The sequence below is a fragment of the Echinococcus granulosus genome, assembly GCF_000524195.1.
Source record: "Echinococcus granulosus chromosome Unknown EG_S00009, whole genome shotgun sequence".
Taxonomy (NCBI): domain Eukaryota; kingdom Metazoa; phylum Platyhelminthes; class Cestoda; order Cyclophyllidea; family Taeniidae; genus Echinococcus; species Echinococcus granulosus.
In genome coordinates this window covers 1078678-1100953 of record NW_020170389.1, presented here as the reverse complement: position 1 = coordinate 1100953, position 22276 = coordinate 1078678, and the positions used below count along the sequence as shown (strand labels likewise).

At 38.8% G+C, this 22276-nt stretch overlaps 2 protein-coding genes across 2 annotated transcripts; both read right to left on the bottom strand. All coding sequences in view use genetic code 11, as the record gives it.

Annotated features, from left to right (window-relative positions):
* Positions 1-1075: 1075 nt before the first annotated feature.
* EGR_02136 (hypothetical protein) lies at positions 1076-2223 on the bottom strand (the record flags this gene model as incomplete). The annotated part of the gene is made up of 2 exons (XM_024491385.1): positions 1076-1254; positions 2142-2223. 2 exons carry the CDS (start codon positions 2221-2223, stop codon positions 1076-1078), a joined length of 261 nt encoding a protein of 86 aa, XP_024354238.1.
* Positions 2224-15444: 13221 nt separating this feature from the next.
* EGR_02135 (Protocadherin-1) lies at positions 15445-21971 on the bottom strand (the record flags this gene model as incomplete). Its single annotated transcript, XM_024491384.1, has 2 exons — positions 15445-15489; positions 18570-21971. The coding sequence occupies 2 exons, from the start codon at positions 21969-21971 to the stop codon at positions 15445-15447; spliced, it is 3447 nt and encodes a 1148-aa protein (XP_024354237.1).
* Positions 21972-22276: the final 305 nt, after the last annotated feature.

The window sequence follows — 22276 nt, the reverse complement described above, 5'->3', positions numbered from 1 at the left end:
AGCTTTCTCACCTCTAGCAGAGGTGTTAATGAAACGCCGCGAAATTGGGACGGCTAACTTTGGCTACTAAAAAGGTTAATAAATGGTTTATTTTAACATAAATGAGAGACAAATAATGAGCATCTTGCTTGGTTTGTGAGTGGGTGATCTACAAGTACATGGAAATGATCCTTTCTTTGGGTTGATGTAAATTAGTCGTATTATTTTATGTATGATGTCAATATTTCGTGCTAACTTTCGTTTTAGCTGTATAATTCCCGTCGAGAACAAGAAAACTGGCATAGCTGACTTTTATTTAGGCAAATGCGTTACGCTCCCTATCTTTGATAACAGAGCATATTGAATCGGCAATCTGAATAACCACGTATTTATTACTTCCACTCATAACTTTATTCATTTTAGCCTCATGTTTTACATAGAAGGCAAAATGCCTCCTTTTTTATGTGGTCATTTTTCCTACGAAATGACAAAATCATGCTCTTGGAAGACTTACCTTTTTTTACTCTTAGTAAATTAATCATCGTTTTTTTTAAAGTTACTTAACGTGCTTGAATGATTTGGGTAAATTAAATATGGATAAAGTTGATCCATCATATCCGCCTTACGAGGCAACTACCGATTAATGCTAAACAACGAGAAAAGTCTTTTAACCTGTCAGTTGTACTGCTAAATGATAGATGTGCCACTGTGTCGTATTCTAGTGATAAAATCAGCATAAACTCAAATTTGATGCTTTCAAGTACAGCATAAATGTACTTTAACGCGATTCTGCTAGTCACAGCAAAGTTTGCATTTATTAAGTCGCAAACTATAACACATACAAGACCAAATTTCTATTACACAGTTATTTTATTATGATAATCAAATCGTTTTCATAAATGCATCGGTTCCAATAGGAAAACCTAATTGCAGAAAACATCCGAAATCGTAAGACGATATCGAGCCAGCAGAATTAATGGCATAGTTTAGTAAGAAAAGCCTCACCCCAAAACGCCGACAAATGTGTCTTTTTCCCCTTTCTGCTTTCAAGTGTTTTTGGCAAAGAAATACAAGACTGCTGTAAAATTCGCCCTCATCAATGGCACACAAACTGTAAAGTGACCGTCTGTGCCCAAAAAACAAAGCCCCGGAATTTGTGCTCATCCCTCTCGATGCCCACTTCATGTGGGCAGTCGTAGATTTGTCCTTTGATGTCGCTCTTTTTGTGCCTATACATGTCCCAAAGGGCGACGCGAATCGACAGTTCCACAAAAGCTATTTAAAGACAAATTTAAGCAACCGACAGGAGTTTATTTCAGCTGTTTGCCGAGCAATCACGGGATAATTGTGTATCTGACTCTGGTAGTCTCACTATGGGGACGGAAAGTGAGAGTAATAGCTGGTGAAGCGAAACGTAGAGAGCGGAGAAGTCCATGCTTAGCAGCGCCTGAGTTGATATGAGGTCGGGGTAAATGGAAGGGGTAAGCTCGATAGGAAGTGAAGTTATTCACACCTTACCATGTAAATGAGATAGCATATAGGTTAACATAAACAAACATGGGTTATTTTTATCCTTGCAAAGGCATACTGTGCTGAAAGATTAAGATGCTTAATTGGAACAGCATGGTTAGATTTAGTTAAGTTGTCTTAATAACGCAATTCCCGGGTCAGGTGAAGCTGCAGCTCCCAAAAGATGGATACTTTCAGCATTAAAAATTGTGATTCAGTTGTAAATTTCAAAAGTGTAGAATCGTTGAAGTTTCCCTAAGCACTATCTATAAAAATTCTTTTTTCACAAAACTGGTCCAACAGTTCTTTCCACAATACTGTAATTTGTGGATACATGGATGATTGTATTTATTGAGAACAGGTATTTGGAAGGACTACAGATTCGATAATAGGCTTTCTCTTAATAACCTCATCCAAACATCCTTACTGTGGCACGTGATATAGCAGGAATAGAATTTTGGAGCAAGTAGGTGCGTGAAAAACCATCTAGTCTAATTCATAGAGTTATATTGTCATACCTATTCTAAATATATCAAATCATTGTTTTAAACTATAAGTAACAACGAAATAATGGAACTGCAGCAACCTGTCACATGCGTTGTTGTTGTCAATTATCAGAACTGTGCAATAACGATATCACTTTTACTGCCTACTTTTAGCAACAACCTCCGGGTTATAGCGATTAGTGAAATTATGACCTGCCTCATCCGTAATCAATGCAGTCCTCTTCGACATTTTATCGTTCACACTTAAATTAAACTACTCATTTATGGCCCTAATTCACTCTAATGGATGATTTTTTGCATTTTTTAGTCACATTGATAGTTTTTTACTGACCATCTGTAAAATTATATTCCATTTTTTACCGTTGTGGCTGCTGTTTCCTCTTCCACATTGAGAAACTCGAAACACTGAGATTAGACGTGATGGGAGTGCGCTATGACAATGCTACAGCGCGTTCACTCGCCCCACACATGCACCTACCCACACAAACAGCCTACCTTGCATAAAGTTCCCACCCCTGGCCCCTTCCACTTTTATGTGGTCCCTCAACCTTGTCTCCCACCACACAAATGCCTCATACGACCCGAGCGTGATCCACTTAAACTCTACAGCTTAATCAATCTTTTAATTTGTTATTAAGACTCATTTGCCAAAAGTTTCTGTTCCAAAGCCAGAGGCACTGTAAAACAATTTTGGACAGGAGCTGGGGAGGAGCAGCATTTGCTGAATGCCTTTACCATCCATTTTTACACAAACTGATTTCATGCTCTACTTAATAGTAACGGGATCAAAAGAACAAAAAACTTATTTGAAGCCTAAGAATATTACAAGAGGGGAAGTTTGTTACAAATGAAAGTAACTTGTGACTGCCTTACATGCCTCGTAGTAAATATTAACTCACCGTTATTCAAGTTGAGGCGAGTTCGATACAAACCTCCCGAATATGGTATGATCAAATAGTTACAAAAGGTTCATTTTCGAAAGTACTTTGTTTCTACTGATCATTGTGTTAAGAAATAGACCCTTCTAGGAGTCGTACTGACCTGACCAAGGCTAAAAAATCCTTAGCTCAAGGCTTAAAATCTACGATAGAGCACTTACACATGCAAGACGCTTATTATTATAAACCCCCCATTACATGCGCCCATTGTTAGCGTTAGAAATGAAACAGTAGATTCTGGTGAAGAGTAAACGCAGAATTTTTCAGTGTCAGAGATCCGTGTTTTCCGCATGCGAAGCAGTGTCGCGAAATCGTTTGAAGCAAAAATAAATTATGCAAGGGGAACTTTTCGAGATCTTCTGCCGGCGGCCCGTACACTCGTTTCCAAGGCATTTTGCAGTTTCATAATATCTCTCGTATTTTCCCGATGTTTGAAAATACCTGCATTCCTGGGCAAAAACCGAACTATTTGATGAAATGTTGAGACTGTTTCAAACGTAGATTGAGTTATTCCAGCAAAATCTATCGTCAGTTTACATTGAATGTTTCCTCTTAAAGTGACCATAAAAGTGCTCTTGATTTTTACTAGAAATAGGCCGACGGTGGCACCACTATATCTGCTGGTTAAGAATAATTAGTTGCTTCAATACTCTAAATGAAACAATGAGTCGGGGACCTACTGAGGCTTGTGATGGCCTCAGTTTTACTGTATCAAATCACAATGATTGTTTAACGAGCTAACCATAGCAACAAGGCAATCACAATTCCAGTAGGTTAGGCCCAGATTTCTTGTTGATTTACAATTTCTTGCCAGTTATCATGCACATTTGACAGCCACTGGGTTATGCAATTGATTGCCAAGAACTATAAGATAAATATTCTTAAAAGGAAGATGGTAAATTAACACTGACCTTAAGTTCTCAATGAGATTTATGAACAAAACAGATATCAAATAAGATATTCAGCAGAACTGTTGATGCTCTAAGTACCAGCGCTGTATTCAAAATTAAGAAATGGTCTTCATTGGTTATGACTTTCGTGAGTCTGGAGAAATTGCAAAAAAGACGTTTTAAAATTGTGGGATTTGCACGACTTTTAGGCAAATAAACAGCCGCAAGTTAGGCTGAGTAAGCAAACGGAGGATGCTCCGCTATTGCCCATTCTACCCCACCTCACCACGTCTTCTCCCTCCGCCCAAAACCACCTTATGATAATGGCGTCACCTCCGCTCTGACTCAGATTTGATGTTAATTCCCTCACAAGTTAGGCTTTAAATCATGTGAGGTTTGATTTTGAGCTGGATTTGCAGAAACAATACGCGAACATGCTTTTTTGTGTAAAGGAAGCAAAGCGGAATTACGGTACTGAAGAGGGTTAAAAAGACGACTCGAGCACTTTATGTCCGTCATCGAAAGGAATGGGCTAGTCTCCTACTTAAGTCATTGCCTTTGGCCTTGAGAAAACACATTGGTATGAATGTTGCCTACCATAGGACTTTGCTTTAGTTAATGCCTCTTGGATTTCATCGACTTCATAATTAAACTATTTTTATTTTTTAACCTTTAGTTCACAAAATATCACTTGAGAATGGCCATGGAGATTGGGAGGATTCCAATCACCCTCACATCTGCTGGTCCAGAACAGATATCATTTTTATTGTGCTGTTTGATTTCACGATGACTTTAGGCCCCAAGATCCTCAAATCAAGAATACACCATATTTAGCAATGGACTGACCATGTGCCATCAATGGCACATGGTCCCGAATGGTAGTAAAGGCTTTTATGCTCATAATTTTATGCCCAAGCAACTTTCAAGACAAAATATTCTTCTACTTCCTTTTACTAGGAAGTAAAAGAAACAAAACACCCCTACCTAGAATTTAAGGCCAATTCTACTTTGAAAGTCAAGAAAATTTACTTAGATGCACTGCATTTCTTTTGTAATCGCATTGCTTAACCAAAGTGGATAAAACAGCTATAATGTTTTCTACATAAAGGAATGGAAATTCGACATTTGAAGATTTACATAGATGTTTAATTTGAGGATTGCTAATTTTTACTCCTATCTTGGTCACCTTTTTTATACTCATGTGATATCTTCCTCCCCCCAATTTTAGTTACCGTTTTTTCTTTGAAAGGTTCATTAACTACCAATTTAAAGATCTATTCCGTACAACAGACGGCTCATAAAGATGCATATTTTTCACACTTTTAGTTCTGTTTACCAAGACATCTGTCACTAGCGAACTTGATGAGGGGTTTAAGTGCCATGGTAAAAATTAGTGATAGAGAAGAATAGAGAGGGGAAACAAATAACTATACTTGTCCCTGTGTTAAAATCTTGCAGGCACTAAGTTAGGGCATTCTAGCCATACTTTATTGTTTTTATTTTCTTTCATTCCCGAAGAAAAGTAAAGTAAGTACCGAAAATCCAAGTCTGGAGTGTTTGGCTAATTACAATCAAACATCAACAGTGTAGTGTTGTATTCATCACCCTAATGTCAGTCAGCATTATAAAATTATGCCTTTATAAGAGAGAGAGCCCTATGCGTAACTACAAAAAGTTAACAAGGTCCTCTATTTTGCCACCCGCCCATTTTGAGTAATGCAATTTATAGGGTATAAACATAATCAAACAATTAAAGTTGTCCATTTGCACGATGTTATACGATGAGCATAAAGTATGGATCAAAAAAATACGGAGATGATCTGTGTTAAATCTCGTCCGAATTACCTAAATACGTCAATATTAAGCCATGAACTATTTCACTGGAATACCACACTAAGTTATGGCTAACAATTGCTTATCTCTTTCAGTGATGGCGTAAGCATGAGGCGTGTCTTGTCAAAGACATCACAATAGCCACCTTCTGTCATTTAGCAGGTTAGGTTGGCAAGATCCAGTTCCAATGCCTCGATAGTGCAACTCAGACGTACTGGAGGTATTCGTGTAATTAATCGTTTACGGAAATGGCTTATAGCGAATCAGTCGATCATATCTGTATTGTTTCGCCTTGGAACTATCCATAAACAAGGAAATTAAGCCCTCTCTAATAGTGTGGATGTTGCGTTGCTTATAAAAATACTTTTTAGGACATCTCCTTATCTATAAACAAAGCTTTCTTTTGAGTTGAAATGCGAATACATCCAAACATTTGGCAGCACGAAAACTGTTGTCATCAGATTAAACTTTCAGTTCCGTTAACATTCCAGGAGCCATCTAAATTGCTTCAAAGTAAACGAGTAGGTAAATATGCGTAAGCTCAAACACCATTCGGATAATTGTGAGTCAAATTTTATTCTCAGTGATTAAGTAATCTAATTTATTGACTGTCACTTTTGTGAGTTTGGCGGTAAACATCGGAACTTTAATCAAATTAAGCTAATGCGTTATGACATCCCTAATGTTCTTACTTTAATCAGTTTGCGAACACACCGCACCTATCCTCTTGCTTTTCTGTCACTTCAAATAAAGCCTCCAAAAGATTAAGGACAAATCACTATACTCTCAGGGTGCAATCGGTTTAGTTCACAGTACAATTTAAAACGGAACTTCGGAATTGCTACTTCTGTTTTGAAATAATCATGGTGACCAGGACAAATGACTCTCAACCCTCCATGGCATCATCTACATATCTGAGAAGAAACGAAACCAGGACAATCGCCAATAGTGCTACGGTAGAAGATGTTTTTTTAAATGATAGAGAGGCGTACCTCTTATTACGACCTTTGTAAGCTAAATAGAAGACATAACAGGGGTGGTCATGTAAAAAGGGTCATTAAATATTTTGCATACGCTTCTCTTTGAAACTGCTACTCCTGCCATGAATGCCTTCCTCAGATTCACTAGGTTTTATTTCAAGGACTACCCTATAACAGTAATGCTTGAGTATCGATTCAAAAAAGCCCCCAATATTCGCAATAAAATATTTAAATAGGCCAGTCTAGCAAAAGTAGGCTTAGTTTAAATGAACAATAGCCCTGGAAATAAAATAAATTTAGCTGTTTTTGAAAAAAAAATAAACATTAAATATTTAGATCGTGGAAAACTTTGACTGATTTATCGTTCTTATACCACCCACGCACAAGTTGATTGAGCAATTTTCATCGTTGGCATCGGTAATGCCGCTATAATTCTCATTTCCGTGTGCCATTACTCTATTCATCAAAGTATGTTTATTTCACATCGGGAAATAAAACTATCAGAGAAAAGTGGCTGCAGTATGCAGTTGTTGATGCTATCGCATGTTCGAAATGGTTTATCAAAGCCACCAAACACTTTTTTGCTTAATCCTTCACAGGTGACTCAATTTCCAAAAAACTGTATCCCACACGCAAGTGCTGGCATGCAGATTTGGATGGGTAATCAAGTTGCCATTGCTGGCTTTAGTTTTTCATTAAAAGGCATAAACGTTATGAAAGCGAGAAAAGGTGCGTCAGAATACCTGTGTTCATAAAGATGCCCACATTGCGACTAGCAAAGCCACGAATTTAATATTTACTTTTAGGGTGCATCAGGTGCAGACGTGTACCCGGTTAAGTTATGGAGTCTTGAAGCTAAAAAATGATGTTATATGGCATGCGTTATTTATTCTGATTATTTTTTTGTTTACTTAAGGCGTAACATTAAGGAGTTTGCTTAAATGGTGTAGGATGGTATGCACTAATTTTCATTCGCTCAGATACTGGTTATAAATCTAGCCAAAATAACCGAAGTACAAAGTATTTTCAAAAAAAAATTTATTTAAACAGTCTAATTTAAATTCTACTTAGCTCTAAATAAAACGAAAACGGTGTGCTTATAAAATTTACATCTACGACTAATGTAAAAAGGGGAAAGAATGCCACGAAGCAGTGACTGGTGAGTAAGTAAAAAGGTGGTGCAGCGCACACAGCAGTAGACGTAAGCCTGACCTGGCAAACCGGAGGAGATGGGTCGTTAAGAAGTTTGTGCGTATTCAAACTACCAGACTTGTTTGGAAAACTTTAACTGCAAAAGGGGCGTTATTAACTTTCTACCTATTCATCTCACCATTCTGTTTGATCATTTACGCATCTAAAATTAGAGGTGGGGGTACCTGCATGTAAAAATTGGGTCTAATGGTCACTAAGGGGAAAATCTAGTTAAACTGCGTGCAAATAAGAAGAAACTACGGTGCATCACCCCTAGTTCTTGCGTGCTTTACCAACTGTTAACAGATCAAGTGCACCATTAGTGGTCATGCGAAAATATTCCCTTCCTGTGGATAGTCAAATTGGAAAGGGATTTGGTGGGGTAATAAATACGAACCGTTCTTACTCAGCTGAGTGTTAACCTTTTTGTAGAACCAATAAATTCTCTTAGTAAGTAGCGGGTGTGGTTATAATATCTCGATCACTCTTTGAATCTCTCAGACATCAGAGTCAGTTCCAAGGTGCTGTCGAATTTCCCTAGCAGAGACAACGTCCACTTCGATGGCTCTGCGACAATCTGATAAGTGCCATCGTTCTTGATAATGCGCTATGATATGCTGTTATATTCAAATCGGAATTGTACAGTCAACTAAAAATACCAAGTGGCCATAAACTGTATATCTTAGGTTTGGGCTTCTGGCATTCCTATTATTTCTAAGCAATTTTCGGCTAAGCGAATTACAAATTTCCAATTATTAAATTTTCAAAGGACACCAGTTTGAAAAAAAAATGATTCTAATGGTTTGATTTACTAATGTAAAGTCACTGCCAGTTGTGCCTACCACAACCCCTACATAAAGTCAATTTACAGAGCATTCTTCTGGCTTAATAAATACATTAACTTCATGATAAGTTTATTTTAAAAAATTCTATATTTTTTGGGCTATAGGACTTACTAAGGATCAAACTTTGTTTTTTAGGACTCGTATCTTTTACGGTAGCCAGACGGTGATTGAACAAAGATGAGCTCGTATAATAAAACATTTTAAAGACCTTCTCACTGAGTGCTTCACCCACTGCTATGCTAAATTCAATGAATGATCTAGATTTATAACTGGATTCCGCATTACTGTCATCGAATTACATCATGTTTTACAGTTTGCAAACATACACTTCTTTAGTTTTTATAAGAATGCCTTAATTGGCTGCCGTCAGGCGATTGTTAATAACCAGTTTCTTGATTTGCATTCTTATTTGGACAATAACAAAAATTACCACAACGTAGATCTCATTCGTCCTCCCTAAGTGTCTGAGCTATCAGTAATCCATGCACATGATTAATTTACGGTTACAATTGGGATAGCATTTGCAGTCACGTGTTTCCATCTTCTCGGGTTCGTTTTCCGTTACTCCGCTAAAACCTGATAAATTGTGTAAATGCCGCTTTAAATAAGATTTCTTTTATAGACAATGTTCAGACTAACATTTATGGGTTTGGAGTTCTTAAGCAATCACATTTTGACGGTTATTTGAGCTTATCTCCTAGTACAGTAACCCATCATTTAAACAAGCAGTATTCTTCTAGCAACATTGAATAGCGCAAAATAAAACATCAGTGCTTTGCGCCCAACCATACATCAAAAAATGCGATTTTTATAACTTACAAAAACACCGTCAAGACAATGCCTCACGCAAACTAAGACTCGATTCCCCAAAAGGGAATCCCCATCCTGCGATACTCTAGGCATTCGCATCTGCCCGTTGAAACAAATCACATCTACTTTTGCGGCTGATATACCATTTGGCTTCATATATTTTAACTTGAATCTCACTATCTTAAAGTTTGATAGCACATATTTAAGACTGATCTTAGGACAAATGAAAAGAGAATTCTCTCAAAAATTTGCAGGACTGGTTAGCAAATTGTGTGACTTTAAAATGAAACCAATCTCAGGAAAGTGTGAAATTCAATTTACTTTCCTTGAAGGAACGGATAGGAGAAATAAAATGGTTTTACAATTCTTTCCCCTTCTTTAAATGTCGTCCTTACTGGTCAAATTATGCCTTAAATTCAAGGCTCGTAAGTAGACAATTATATGTATGTATATGTACAAGTTTTTAATATGGTTTAGGGAAATTTCGCAGAGCAGTGGCATCAGCCAATTTTGACAGACATTGAAGCGGGAGTTTATAAGTACACCGACTGAGAATAAACAATAAACATAGCAACATTGGTTTAAAAAGGGGTGGAATTAAGGAATAGCAGCGTACTGGTACTGACACGTGTTAGAAGGCACATCATACTGAGGCAAATATTGCCAGAACTAAAGCTGAAATTGTTCAACATTCGTTTGATACACAGTGGACGTACCGATGTGGTTGCTTTATGCTAGCTAGTCTGCCTTAATCCATTTCCAACAACAAGCAAAGAATTAAGGTATTAGCCATTGAATTTTTAAATAAAGAGATGTTGTCAAAGTATTTAATTAAATGCGCCTAACGTTTTATGTTCCCTCTCAAATGTGCACCAAATTTTGTAAATACACGGCTTCGCACAGCTTTTAGATGAATTAAAAAGTGCACGTCCTCCCTCAGTCCTCAAATCAGTAAAGGTTTCAATTGGACACTAGCCATATTTTACAGGCTAACACTGGAAATCATTGCATGACGTTCTCACTAGGCTATTATGTGTTGCTACTAACAAATATCCGTGATTTATGGCGCTAACTGCGGTCGCATTTATGGTGCTCTGTGCCCGATCTTAATTTTGTCTTCCATTATTTCACATTTTTGTGTAAATATCGATTATAGGTGCATGGAATTTTTGCAAAGAACGGATCATTGAGTACGATTTTGGTAAAATAAACTGTTACTTTTAAAGCTACACTTCTGTTTTGAAGTAGTACCATAGGAATTAGTTGGTTGCTCAATTTATCTACACCTCCTAGCCTTTTAAGGAATTTTATTTTGCCATTCTTCCTTAATATTGTATATGCGGCACTGTAATTAGGCCTATTGAATACGGCTATTTCCGTAGTCATGACCTCATTGCAATCAAGTTGCATATTTGACCTCTAGGTTGACTAGGACACTTGAAGCTTCAGTTCATACTAAATGACATAGCTTTTGCGCGTTAACAGCTAATTGTGCTTTTTTAGAGGCTTGGCAATTTATTGGTAGCCTAAGCTGGTAATAAATGGTGGGTCTGAGTGCTGCACGACACCTGTGCTGCACACTTTGTCCGATAAGAAGCTTTCAGGAATAGAAACATACCAAAAGTGAGTTATTTCAACGTTTTAACGACGACTGGTGTTTCATATCTAAGACTTTAAATGTCCTGACCCACTTTTTCATTAGCATCCTCCGATTTACATATTCTTTTAGCTCTGAGTAATAATATTCATTTGTTTTATACCTTGAGGATTTTTAGCAAGCAGATTGGAGTCCAAAAACTTGAAAAATGCATACTATTTTTGTGTTTTGATTTTAAAGAAGAGAGAACTAGTTGCAGTATTTTGCTGACCGAATTTCACGCCGTAAAATGGTTTGCATGTAAAAGAAGTTTTCAATCACGGTCGATGACAAATGGTTGCGAGAAATCACTGGATGTTGAATTCTCCCTTGCGTGCCTATACAACCACTTGAATAATTAATAGGGACAATTTCCATAAGGAATGCAGTAGACATGAGATATATTTCCTGCCACTAAAGTCTCCACGAAAATCCTTCACTAGTGAAAGCCTCTTGGTTTGAATAATCTCTTTTGCACTGATGAGATGCAGCTTTTTATTTTACTGTAAAATAAGATTGGAGTTTTAGATGGTATTTTGTTAAAAATGAAAATAATTTCCTCAGAATTTTCAATTTTAAACCTATATGAGTCATCTCAATATTATCCGCATCCAAGCCAATAATATATCATTGGAGCCATATTTGACATCAAGGAAAGTAATTACGTCCGTTAGCATAATGCATTAAATTTCTAGACTACTGGCAATTTGTCCACAAAGCTTTAAGTTTGCAACAAAATTACCTTTGATTTGTAAGCGATGGGAAAGAGGGGCAATGGTACTGCTTAACAAAGCATTGAATAGTAACCACTTTATCGGTCTGGTAATAAGATAAAAGGGTAGAGTGCTGATGATAAGCCCAAATCGAGGTCATAACAATTGTGTCCATCATTTCAATGGTTGCAAGTAAACAGTGAAGAGCAAATTCACAGCAATTGAAAATGAAGCACTTTCTCCTTATAAGTAAGTGGAACTCCTTGTGCCTTTGCAGTTGCATTTTTTTAAAAGCAATTTACCGGGATCGGAGAAGAAAGTTCTGTTAAAGAGGTGTATCCCCGAAGCCTCTTCCTCCTCACCCACAGTCGTGACTAGACCGCCACAACTAAACCCGTGTGCAAATGAGCCTTTGACTGTTATGACCGCGTTTACCACACAGAAATGCTAATTAACCGCCCATGAATGGGTGCTGACCACCTCTTAAACTGCATGCTAATTAAGCTTTGGTAAAGTTAGCTTTTAATTAGCCTCTAATGAATAATGAGCGGTGAAATTTTATGAAAGGGGGTTTCAACCTCACGCCTCGTTTCTCTTCCATACTGCATCCCAAATGCTTACCTAACCTCACACATAGGCATGCGCATCTAAATGTGATGTCGAATTTATATCGTTCAAACATTTGCCTTTTTGGCCTGGAATTGTGGTTTGCATTTTTGAAGCAAGACGAAATATTGCAGCATGGCTTCAAAAGCTTTTGAAACAAAAAAATCTCAGTCATTAGGCTAAAAATCCTTCATCCACTTAGGCCAATCAGAACCTACTTTACTAGCATTCTCAAAGTTTATCCACAAGTTTCATCTCACTTGTGTTTTTACTTATTATAAACGTCGAAAATGGAAACAGTGTCCACTTTCTGCCTAAACATGCATTAATCTCAAACTTAGTACGCATCATCTCCACTGTAAAAACACACATTAATAAACCACTAAAAATTGTTACCGAGTTGGCTACCAGCTCTGATATAATTGAAGTTTGTATCGTATGGACGCTATCATACGGATTTGCAAAGCCGACGCAAATTTTTAGACTCATCTTTATTGATGGACCAACAAATGTTGTCACAGCAACGGGTAGTCAACGATCTCAATCTACCTCTCAGTTTTAAAATTGTTTCCAAATACGAGCTTCTCTTTCCGGAAATTATGCTAAGTACCCAAAAAAGTAACGCCAATACATAGAGCCGAGTCATAAATGAAGGTTGAAGGGTTAGCTGCCAGGTTTCGGAGTGTCTCTTCCCGAGCAATTTTATGCCCTTGCAGATGGAATATAACACGTTGAAAGTCGCATCATTTATGGCTTAGCAGCAGAACCCCTGCGAGTCTCATTTCCTTTACAAGTCAGGCGATGCATTTAAGCACTGTAATTTGAAATTTTGAATCCTCAAAAGTAATAGACCAGGTTATATAAACGGTGTGACAAATATGTTATTACGGCGAGGTTACTGGTATACATACCTTAGTAACGATGGGTTTATGCATCCGTAAATACAGATTTCAAGATACTTTTGCGACACACTATGTCCAATGAAACAATATGGATCAGAGAATGAATTATTATTTATACTTTTAAGCAATAGACACAAAACTAACCATATGTAATCCTATAATAAGGACTCCTTTTGATCCTATATTCTAAGCTAACACCACTGTGTTTTGTAGAGTTACCCATTACGCACACTGATTTTAAGCTTCAGTTGATACTTTTCTAATGTGATTGGTTGATCTCCTGATTAGTAATCTTTTCAATTTAAGTAATTTTGTTGAGTTAAAGTTTGGCTTCATTTTATAGCTCGCATGCTATTTCCTCATTTTTTGTTGCAAGCACTAACTGCTTCTTAATTTTTAACAGTGATCATGGTAATGTTTAAAGACTACCTTTTGCTCACCAATTAATTGTTTCCTATAGTTTTCTTGCTAAAGTTTGTTCTTAGCCCGGTACGCGTGATTACTGGCTCAATAAGATTTAAGGGACAGTAGTCAAATAAAATTTACGACCTCTACGTAATAGTATGAAAAGTATCGTGGCACCTTCTAACCCATTTCATTAGGCAGTAGCGTTCCATTAATAGCGCGGGTTTTCAAAGAACTGGATTTGAAGCTGCTTGGCGTTTGTGCACTTTTCAGAGGGAATGTTTGTATGCAGAATTGCATACAATACGTGCACCTTTTTTCGAACTGGAATGGAGCCTAACCCATTCACAGTGTCTGAAGGCCCGTTAGATCGAAAGGATTATGCCAAGATCATCCACAGTAAGAAGAACTTGATAGAAATATTTAGCAAGGTACTACACCCTCTTATGAAACCAAAACCACAAGTACAAAGTCGTAGGCAGATGGTTCTTTATTCAAAGGATAAAATATATTTAATACCCTCAATACTTGATTGAAATGACTTACAAAAAAATTCTCCTGGTGAATAAAGTATTAATGGCTTAGTAGACTGCAGGTTCTACAGTTTAATATCAAGGGTGTTAATCAACTTTTAAGTGCCCATATTTCGAATTGCCACAAACTGTCGCTAATGGGAATTGATTGGATTTTTGGAAAATTCTAGCATTTTACCTTAGAATTCGGTATTTATCCTGTAAAATAAGGTCGGATTGAATCATGCGAAAATGCTTGTTCAGTCCACATATTTTATTATCCAATGCAACTGCATATTAGCCAGGTGTTATTACTTACCAAATCGTAAAGTGTTAACCTCTAAAATAAGGTTCCTGACAGTCTGTCCATCTGAAGTCTTCACACGTGTTAGAAAAATCCCAGAGGAGAATATGAAATACATCGTAGATGAGTTTGCCAAATAGCGCCACATTACCTTCCCGTCCAGGATATCAAGAAGAAATTTACTCAACATTGGTGAATGGTATTAGCTTTATCGTAGATTACGTTCTGGTCGACTAAGCCAGACAACTTTACATTGTACATGCCTAGAGCTATTTAACACTTTTTCGCAAATTATTTTTGCACTGTATCTAGGCGGTTTTGCGACTTTATTAAAAAACTGATTGGAAAGCGATAAAATGTCTCAGCTTTTCTACATCTAAGAGGCAGGACAGCGATGAACTCTTTCATACTCAAAATATGAGCAACATTAGTAGTTTCTTCCTAATTGGAGTCGAAGTAAGAAAGGAAAGGCATAAAATAACAACTCTTTTACTACTAGGTCTAAAGCAGCCCAATGTTTGGGAAGGGAATGTGAATATAGTAAATTTGTATAATAGATCCACAGAGTTTATAAGCGTCTCGATGAGAGTAAGTACGTGTTGCGATTTAACCGCATGAATGAAGTACACAGAGTGGTAAAAAATGAATTTATTTCGATGCACTATTGCACATTCTCTGTACAGCAGGTGTGAGTTATTAGCACTATAAGTTCGGCGATAACATTTGGGTGCAGAATTACTTTTAAGCAGTGTAAGTGTTGACAAAGGAAATAAAAGCACCATTGTACAAATTGAATGAAATTAACATTTTTGGGAAATCATGACACCGTCAACTAAAGAGGCTACCTGGTGTTGTGACAACCATCCGAAATGTGGTAAGACTCATCTACATCATTAGCTTTGACATCGTTGGGAGTTTCCCAGTTTTAGCCTAAAAATGCAAAGATTTTTTTTGAATTTTCGTTATTTGCTAGTATTAAACCTTGGATATCGCACTGTCATATTGCTACGTGGATTGTGGACATCAAATTCGTAAGGTTAGCGTAAAAGCGTAAATAAAATAACTGCTTTTGTCACACTTCTACCTGATAGGGATAATACTGCATCGTATCGAAGCTATCATATCAAGAGCTATTTTGGCACTCACTGAACAAATATTATCAAACATGCATAATGCGGTCCAAAAAGCTATAGCTGTAAGAAGTTAGCACAAGGATTTTTACTCAAATTTTTGAAAAATACGTAAAACTGCTGTGGTTTTGGTTATCAAGAAGTCATCCATTGACTACTGATATTTGCATATGCATTGGAAAAGTTCGTTCTTAATAACAGCAATAAACACGGTTGTGCGAAATTTTATGGTGGGGTAATTATGGGTCGCAAGTTGCCAACATCAAGAATGGACTGCACCGTATTATGGTAGCTAACTATAAAATGAAGACATCCTGGTTTGAAAGCAACGATAAATTCCGAAGCGTCACAGGTATCTAAAAAAACTCACTGACAAGACCATTCTACAGAGAATGTGAAGAATCTGCGAGAATTCTTAACCTCAAAAGTCGTATTGGAGCATAACTCTTAAAAGATCCTTTGGTCAAAGCTATAATAAAATTTGTATCAAAGAATAAATGCGTAGTTAGATGTTCTTCTGGCCTACACTCTGCCGAACCTTCAAAGCAACGGCCATTATTTCTTTACCGATTGGACTTCTTTCAGCTGAAAAGATACAACCCCTACTTTATGAGATTCATGCGTTGCTCCTTTCGATTGTATAGATTCATCACAAGCAGCTAAATTACAGAGATTATGCTTTAAAACTCTTGGTAGAGCTGGAACATGCGTTTGGCAGCAGAATGACTAGGATTTTCTCATATACCTATTATTAACACATCCTAGTATTTTAAAGAGAAAGGGCTTTAAGGTGTCCGTGTGGATGATTAAACTGACTGAAATCTCCGTAAATAATGAATTCGCATACAAAAGGAGAGCTGTATTTTTGGAACCTAATTAGCGAACGATTCCTTTGTTGTACCTTAGAATCGGTTGAGCGCAAACTTCTGCCGAAAACTGCACCACGGATACACGAGTTGATAGCTAAAGCAGGTGCATAGAGGGAAATTGCATCGAAGACGGGAAAATTTTAAGCCAGTCTATACGTACGACCACATACAGTTGGCATGACGTGGCTGCTGATGAATGTACCGCTCACGTGAAATCACATGAAGCAGCGCATTGAAAGGCAGATGGTGTGTGGCAGGCAACATTAGGACCATCTCAGACTAAGCTGTTTTGACAAATGCACCAGTGAAAGTAAGTATAACTGACAGGTTACACGACGAACTTGGATTACGTCACGTTAATGTTGGTGCGGGTATACGTGCGAAGTCTTTTTGATTGGGATCAAATCCCAAATAATAACATCTCAACACACCAATGGCCACTCCCTTATAGTCATCAAGCCCTAGATAAGCCAATTTTGCTTTGCATTATCGTAAAGTTGTAAATTGAAGTATAGAGAGAGTAATTTCCAAGCTTGATTCAAATAGTGAAAAATAGAAAATCCACGAGACCTACTACCGCACCAGGAGTGACAAGCCAATTTGAATGGCAGTGACCGAATTTCATGAGTTTCTTACTACCATTTCTAGATGGTAAGGGAAGGATGAGTCAGTGAAATTTCAAATTTTGATAAGTTATAACCAACTCGCCTCCCTTTCTAGAAGCGTACCACAAACATAATTACACCTGGCATGGGTTAAAAATTAGATAAACTGCTCGATAACGAAAAGTCGTATATCCAAGCCATAGTGTTTTAATTGTTCAAGAAATGTGGCCCAATTCTAAGCAGATTTAGCAGTCTTAAACAAATGGATGACATCAAAGAATATTTTTTTGCAAATATCGGGATGCAGTTCTTTACCCTGCTTTACATTCATAAGAGAACTGTCCCTAAGGCCTTCAAAGGTGACTCAAGCGTTAAAAGATGAACAGAAGTGTCATGTTCTTAAACAAGATAATGAAAGATTGAAAAGTGAAAGTGTTATCTTTTAAAGAAAAGTGTTTTTTTAGGAAATACTTACCATTCATCATTCAAGAAAGTCAAATTGTTCCTACCTTGCTTTAAATGGCAATAACAGCAGGAGTCAGCATACATCTCCACACCAAGCGAGATTGTTCATACGGAAAAAATATTACCTATCCAGGACTTGATTCTATTTTTATCACCAAAAATGTTGGGTCAAATTTTGTTTAATTTTCTAGACCTGCATGGTACGAATCTCGTAAATAAATACACAATCTAGTCATAAAATAGTCTCGTCTTCTTTTAACACTGACTACTGCTCAGGAAAACGTTATGTCTTATCCACTTTTCATGCAACCATCCAAACATGAAATTTGTCCTAAAAGTGCAACTATTTGAACAGAGTGAACTACAAAGTAGTCTTCTTTTTGCAAAAGAGGAGAACCCGTTTTACGGGCACCCGCACAGGAGTCGCCCCTGCCTCTCAGTAGAGCAGACGAGTAATTAACTGAAAGGCTCCTCAGACCGTAGTGAAAGCATAGCTAAGGAGTTGATTTAATTAATGGCCAGACATTTGTGTAATCAAGGGATTGCAAGTGGGGTAGGCACATCCAAGTAGGCTTCGAGCTGGATTTTAACCTGCTCAATGCGGTTGCATCGGCTACTAAATGAGTGAAATAAAATGGCTCGGTTTAAAAGGCAAACTCAATGGTTTTAAGTAAAAGGAGAAATTATAGCCAACAATTTAAGCATAAAGCTTTCGATGAATAAGGTGAAAGTGTAAATTTGATACTTACAGTGTAGACAGTATTTAGATTTGAGGCAAGGCCTTGTGATGGCAATATGTTATAGGCCTAGACACCCCGTAAACAAAACCGTGAAAATTTACAACCACTTATGGATTTGATTAGTAATATTAAATTATCTTAACAAGGGAAACATAACAAGACCCTTTCATGGTTTGCACTGTAAGTGTTTAAAGGACTTACAGAATCGCGGGGAATGTAGCCGAGACTTTTGAAAAGACCACCCAAGTCCATGGCGTTGCAGGTTGTTCCAAGCAGGATCTGTTTGACAGGACTCTGCCTAATTACATCAACTGCTATTGTGCTGCATCCGGTGGTCAAATGGACGAAAGCACGACTATGAGAGGGCTTAAAAGTCGAAGGGACACTTAGCTCGGGCGCTGGCTCCAAGGGATGTTCAGTGGCCCCCTCGGGAGAGGGTGATGACGCATGTCCAATCATGTAGCCCCCACTGTCCATTCCACTGTCACTCTCTGTCGAGCCCGCATGCAGTTGGGCAAAGTTAGGTAAAACGGCCTCTGGGAAGCAAAGCTCATATCGTTCACTATTTCCCATAATTAACTGATCATAACCTCGCATCACCATGCCACTGGCTTCAGTGGGGTGAATCATCGGAAGCATTTGCACCTCCTCGGATTCCAGATACCCGTTCGGTGATTTCCCAATAAATGTTAGGCTACCACTGTTGTCCTGAGCTCCAATGTTTGGAGGGGTGTGTACTGTGTATCTTAACGGATCGAGAACGTTTGGAGTACTCCATCGAATGCCTTCCAACGGCTTAAATGTCCCCGCGCCATCCAGATAACCAAGTCCACCGTCACAAGGATTTTTTGACAGACCATCTTGATAAACACTGACACTTTTTGTCTGGTATTTGATACAGTTTGCCTGATTGGACTGACCATTAGTCGTGTAGACTTTAAGTCGTACCCAAAATATTGCGGCTGTAAGACTGATTATAAGAGCAAAACTGCAAATGATTATGAGAATCAAGATCACAGTGTTTCCCAGACCGGCTTCACCGAATCCAAATCCCGAGAGTCCAAAGAGGCCCAAATTCACGGCCTCGGTGATGTTAGCATAAAGTACCACCCGCGTTGTCAAAGACGGATTTCCAGCGTCTCTGAGTTCCACAACAATAACGTGCACACCAAACGACGGTGGAGAAAGTGGTATTCCTGTAATGTTCCTACTCACGTGATTATTTTGGCTCCCATACAACCAAGCGGTCCTTAAATGACCATCTACCTCGTCAATTTTAAAGTACTGATTACCATCTGCAACTAGCTTGTGTTTCTGTAAAGAGCCCTCCACGTCATGTCCCACATGGCTTTGGTGTGTGGGAAACCAGAGTTCATGGGGTTCTGCTCTTCGAATGTAGTAAGAAACGCGTCCATTATCGCCGGAGTCCAGATCACGAGACCTCAAAGTGGTTATAAGGCTGCCGATGGGTGTGTCCACGGGTATTGTTCGACTCTCGTGGTCATCGATTGTTTCGTAGTGGTTATTGGGATTAGGAAGCATAGTGGCATTCGGTGGGTGTGTGAGCTGGGGATAATTATCGTTCTCATCATCTACAATGACAGTAAGAGTCGTGGTACTGGTTAGCTGTCGTGCTTGTCCTCCATCCATCGCGATTATTCTCAAAAAGATATGGGGATTTTGCTCTCGATCAACTGATACAGTCAAAATTAACTGTTTATCATTGAGTAGAGAAAACATTCCGCTAGAATGAGAGGGCATAAGATGTTCCACAGCATCGTAACCATAGTCGGTGACAAATAACCGAACAGTCCCATTCTCCCCTAAGTCATTGTCTCGAAAGGGAAGACTGTCAAGAATTACGAAACCCTCTTCATTATTCTCACGTACATGAACCTCCTTCTCACCCATATACTGCGGTGCGTTGTCGTTTGCATCCAATAAATGAATAGTGATAGTAGTAGTGTTAGTTTTTGCCTCTCTGGGAATTCCCTCGAACTCCTGATAAACGTCTAGATTTCCTCCATCGGCAGCTGTTACGTGAAAATTAAGTATCTCCTTCTCCTCTCGATCCAATGCAACTTTTGTAGTAATTCTTCCTGTTTCTCGGTCAATATCTACAAGATCAAGGTCGTCTGGATCATCAGCACCAAGCCAATAGCTCAGTCTGCCTCTCGGGCCGCTATCAGCATCTCGCGCGACTATTCGACCAATCTCTGACCCAATCGGGATGTCCTCCTGCACACTGAAAGTGAATGTCTGGTACTCAAACTGTGGACAATTGTCGTTAAGGTCACGGAGACTCACCCGGATGGTCAACCCGGAGGTAAGAGAAGGCGTACCATTATCTGTGCATGAGAGATCGACGTTTAAGTATCCATCTGCATCAACATTTCTCTCGAAGTCAAATGCTCGACTGTTAAACAGGCCGTAGAGTAGAGAACTGTACTTTTTAAGAGCAAAATCGTTACGGCTTTTACTAAGGTGGCACGATATACTCTCCTCAGAGTTAGAGTCGGGATCGCTTACGGATATGAGTTTGAGAAGCCTAATTTCGCCATCATTCTCCTCTATGTCAAAATGGCTCTCGTTGTCTCCCTGCTCCCCCGTAGACTTCACCTCAATTACAGGCGGATTATCATTCACATCGGTGATAAGTATGGTGAATATTGTTGTTGCGGTTAGGGGAGGATTGCCGCCATCCTTAGCAAGCAAACAGAGTACAAATTTTCTGTCTTCTTTGTGTTCATAATCGAGGACACCAGCGACTGAGAGATCACCAGTTACTGGGTCCAACACCCACTTGTTGACAAGGACTGAAGTTCTCGGTAGACTGGCACCGTAGTTGACTGCAAAAGTTAACTTTCCATTGTCTCCCACATCTTGATCCGTTGCCTTAAAGCTGTAAACCACTTGTCCAACAGGAGTATTCTCGGGCAATTCAATAGTGTGGCCCGACTTTGATAAGGGCCGTTGGAAAATGGGAGCGTGGTCATTTATGTCATCCACTTGAATTTGAAGTAACAGACTACCGGAGAGAGGTGGCGACCCACTTCCCAGTGCTAATAACAAAAACCAGTAGTTATCCTGCTCTTCACGATCGAGGCTTCGACCAGTAATCAATGCTAGAGTTTCGGCTCCAAGGCGAGATCTCTCATGGACCAGTCGAAATGGACTAACCGAGGAAGTGGTGTTCATATGAAGCGGCTGCAACTCATATGAGTTAATTCCGAAATCAATTGAGTCGAGGTCAGTCGCTAGTGGAAGAGACAGTTTAGAGTTTATCCTGACCGATTCAGGCACTGATAAGTGTAAAAAGGGGAGCTCTCGATATTGGTCAGGTATCCAGCCTGGAAGTTTCACCAAATTCTCTTGGGGTACATCAAACTTGGGGGGATTGTCATTTTCATCCGAGAAAGTAAAGGTCACATTAAATACGAGGGGATGTGATCGAGTGGTGAAGAAATAGGCTTCCGCATACATGTAACAGATTAGTCGATCGCAGCAATCCAATTTACTGCAAACCACATCCCGATCAATGGCGTGGCTTGTCGTGATATCTCCGTTGATGGTCAACACAAAATGCTCATCTGGTTTTATCATAGCTGAGAGGAAGCTCGGACCATAGGGCAGGCTATTGGGGCGGTTGGCAAAAAGATTTCCTACCCGATGTCCGCCCTCTGTGTTGTCACCAAGAGAGAACTGAGCACTGAAACGTCGCTGGCATTGAATCGGCCGGAGAAGAAAGATTAGGAGACATGGGAATACTCGACCCATCACTGCCATTTTGAATACGAACTTCCGTCAAGCTTTTTGGGTAGAATGAGGTACCCTGAAAAACACAAGTACCGCGTAACACATCCAAGTTGATGCATCCTCACAGTAACGCGGTGATTCGCTGCTTCCCA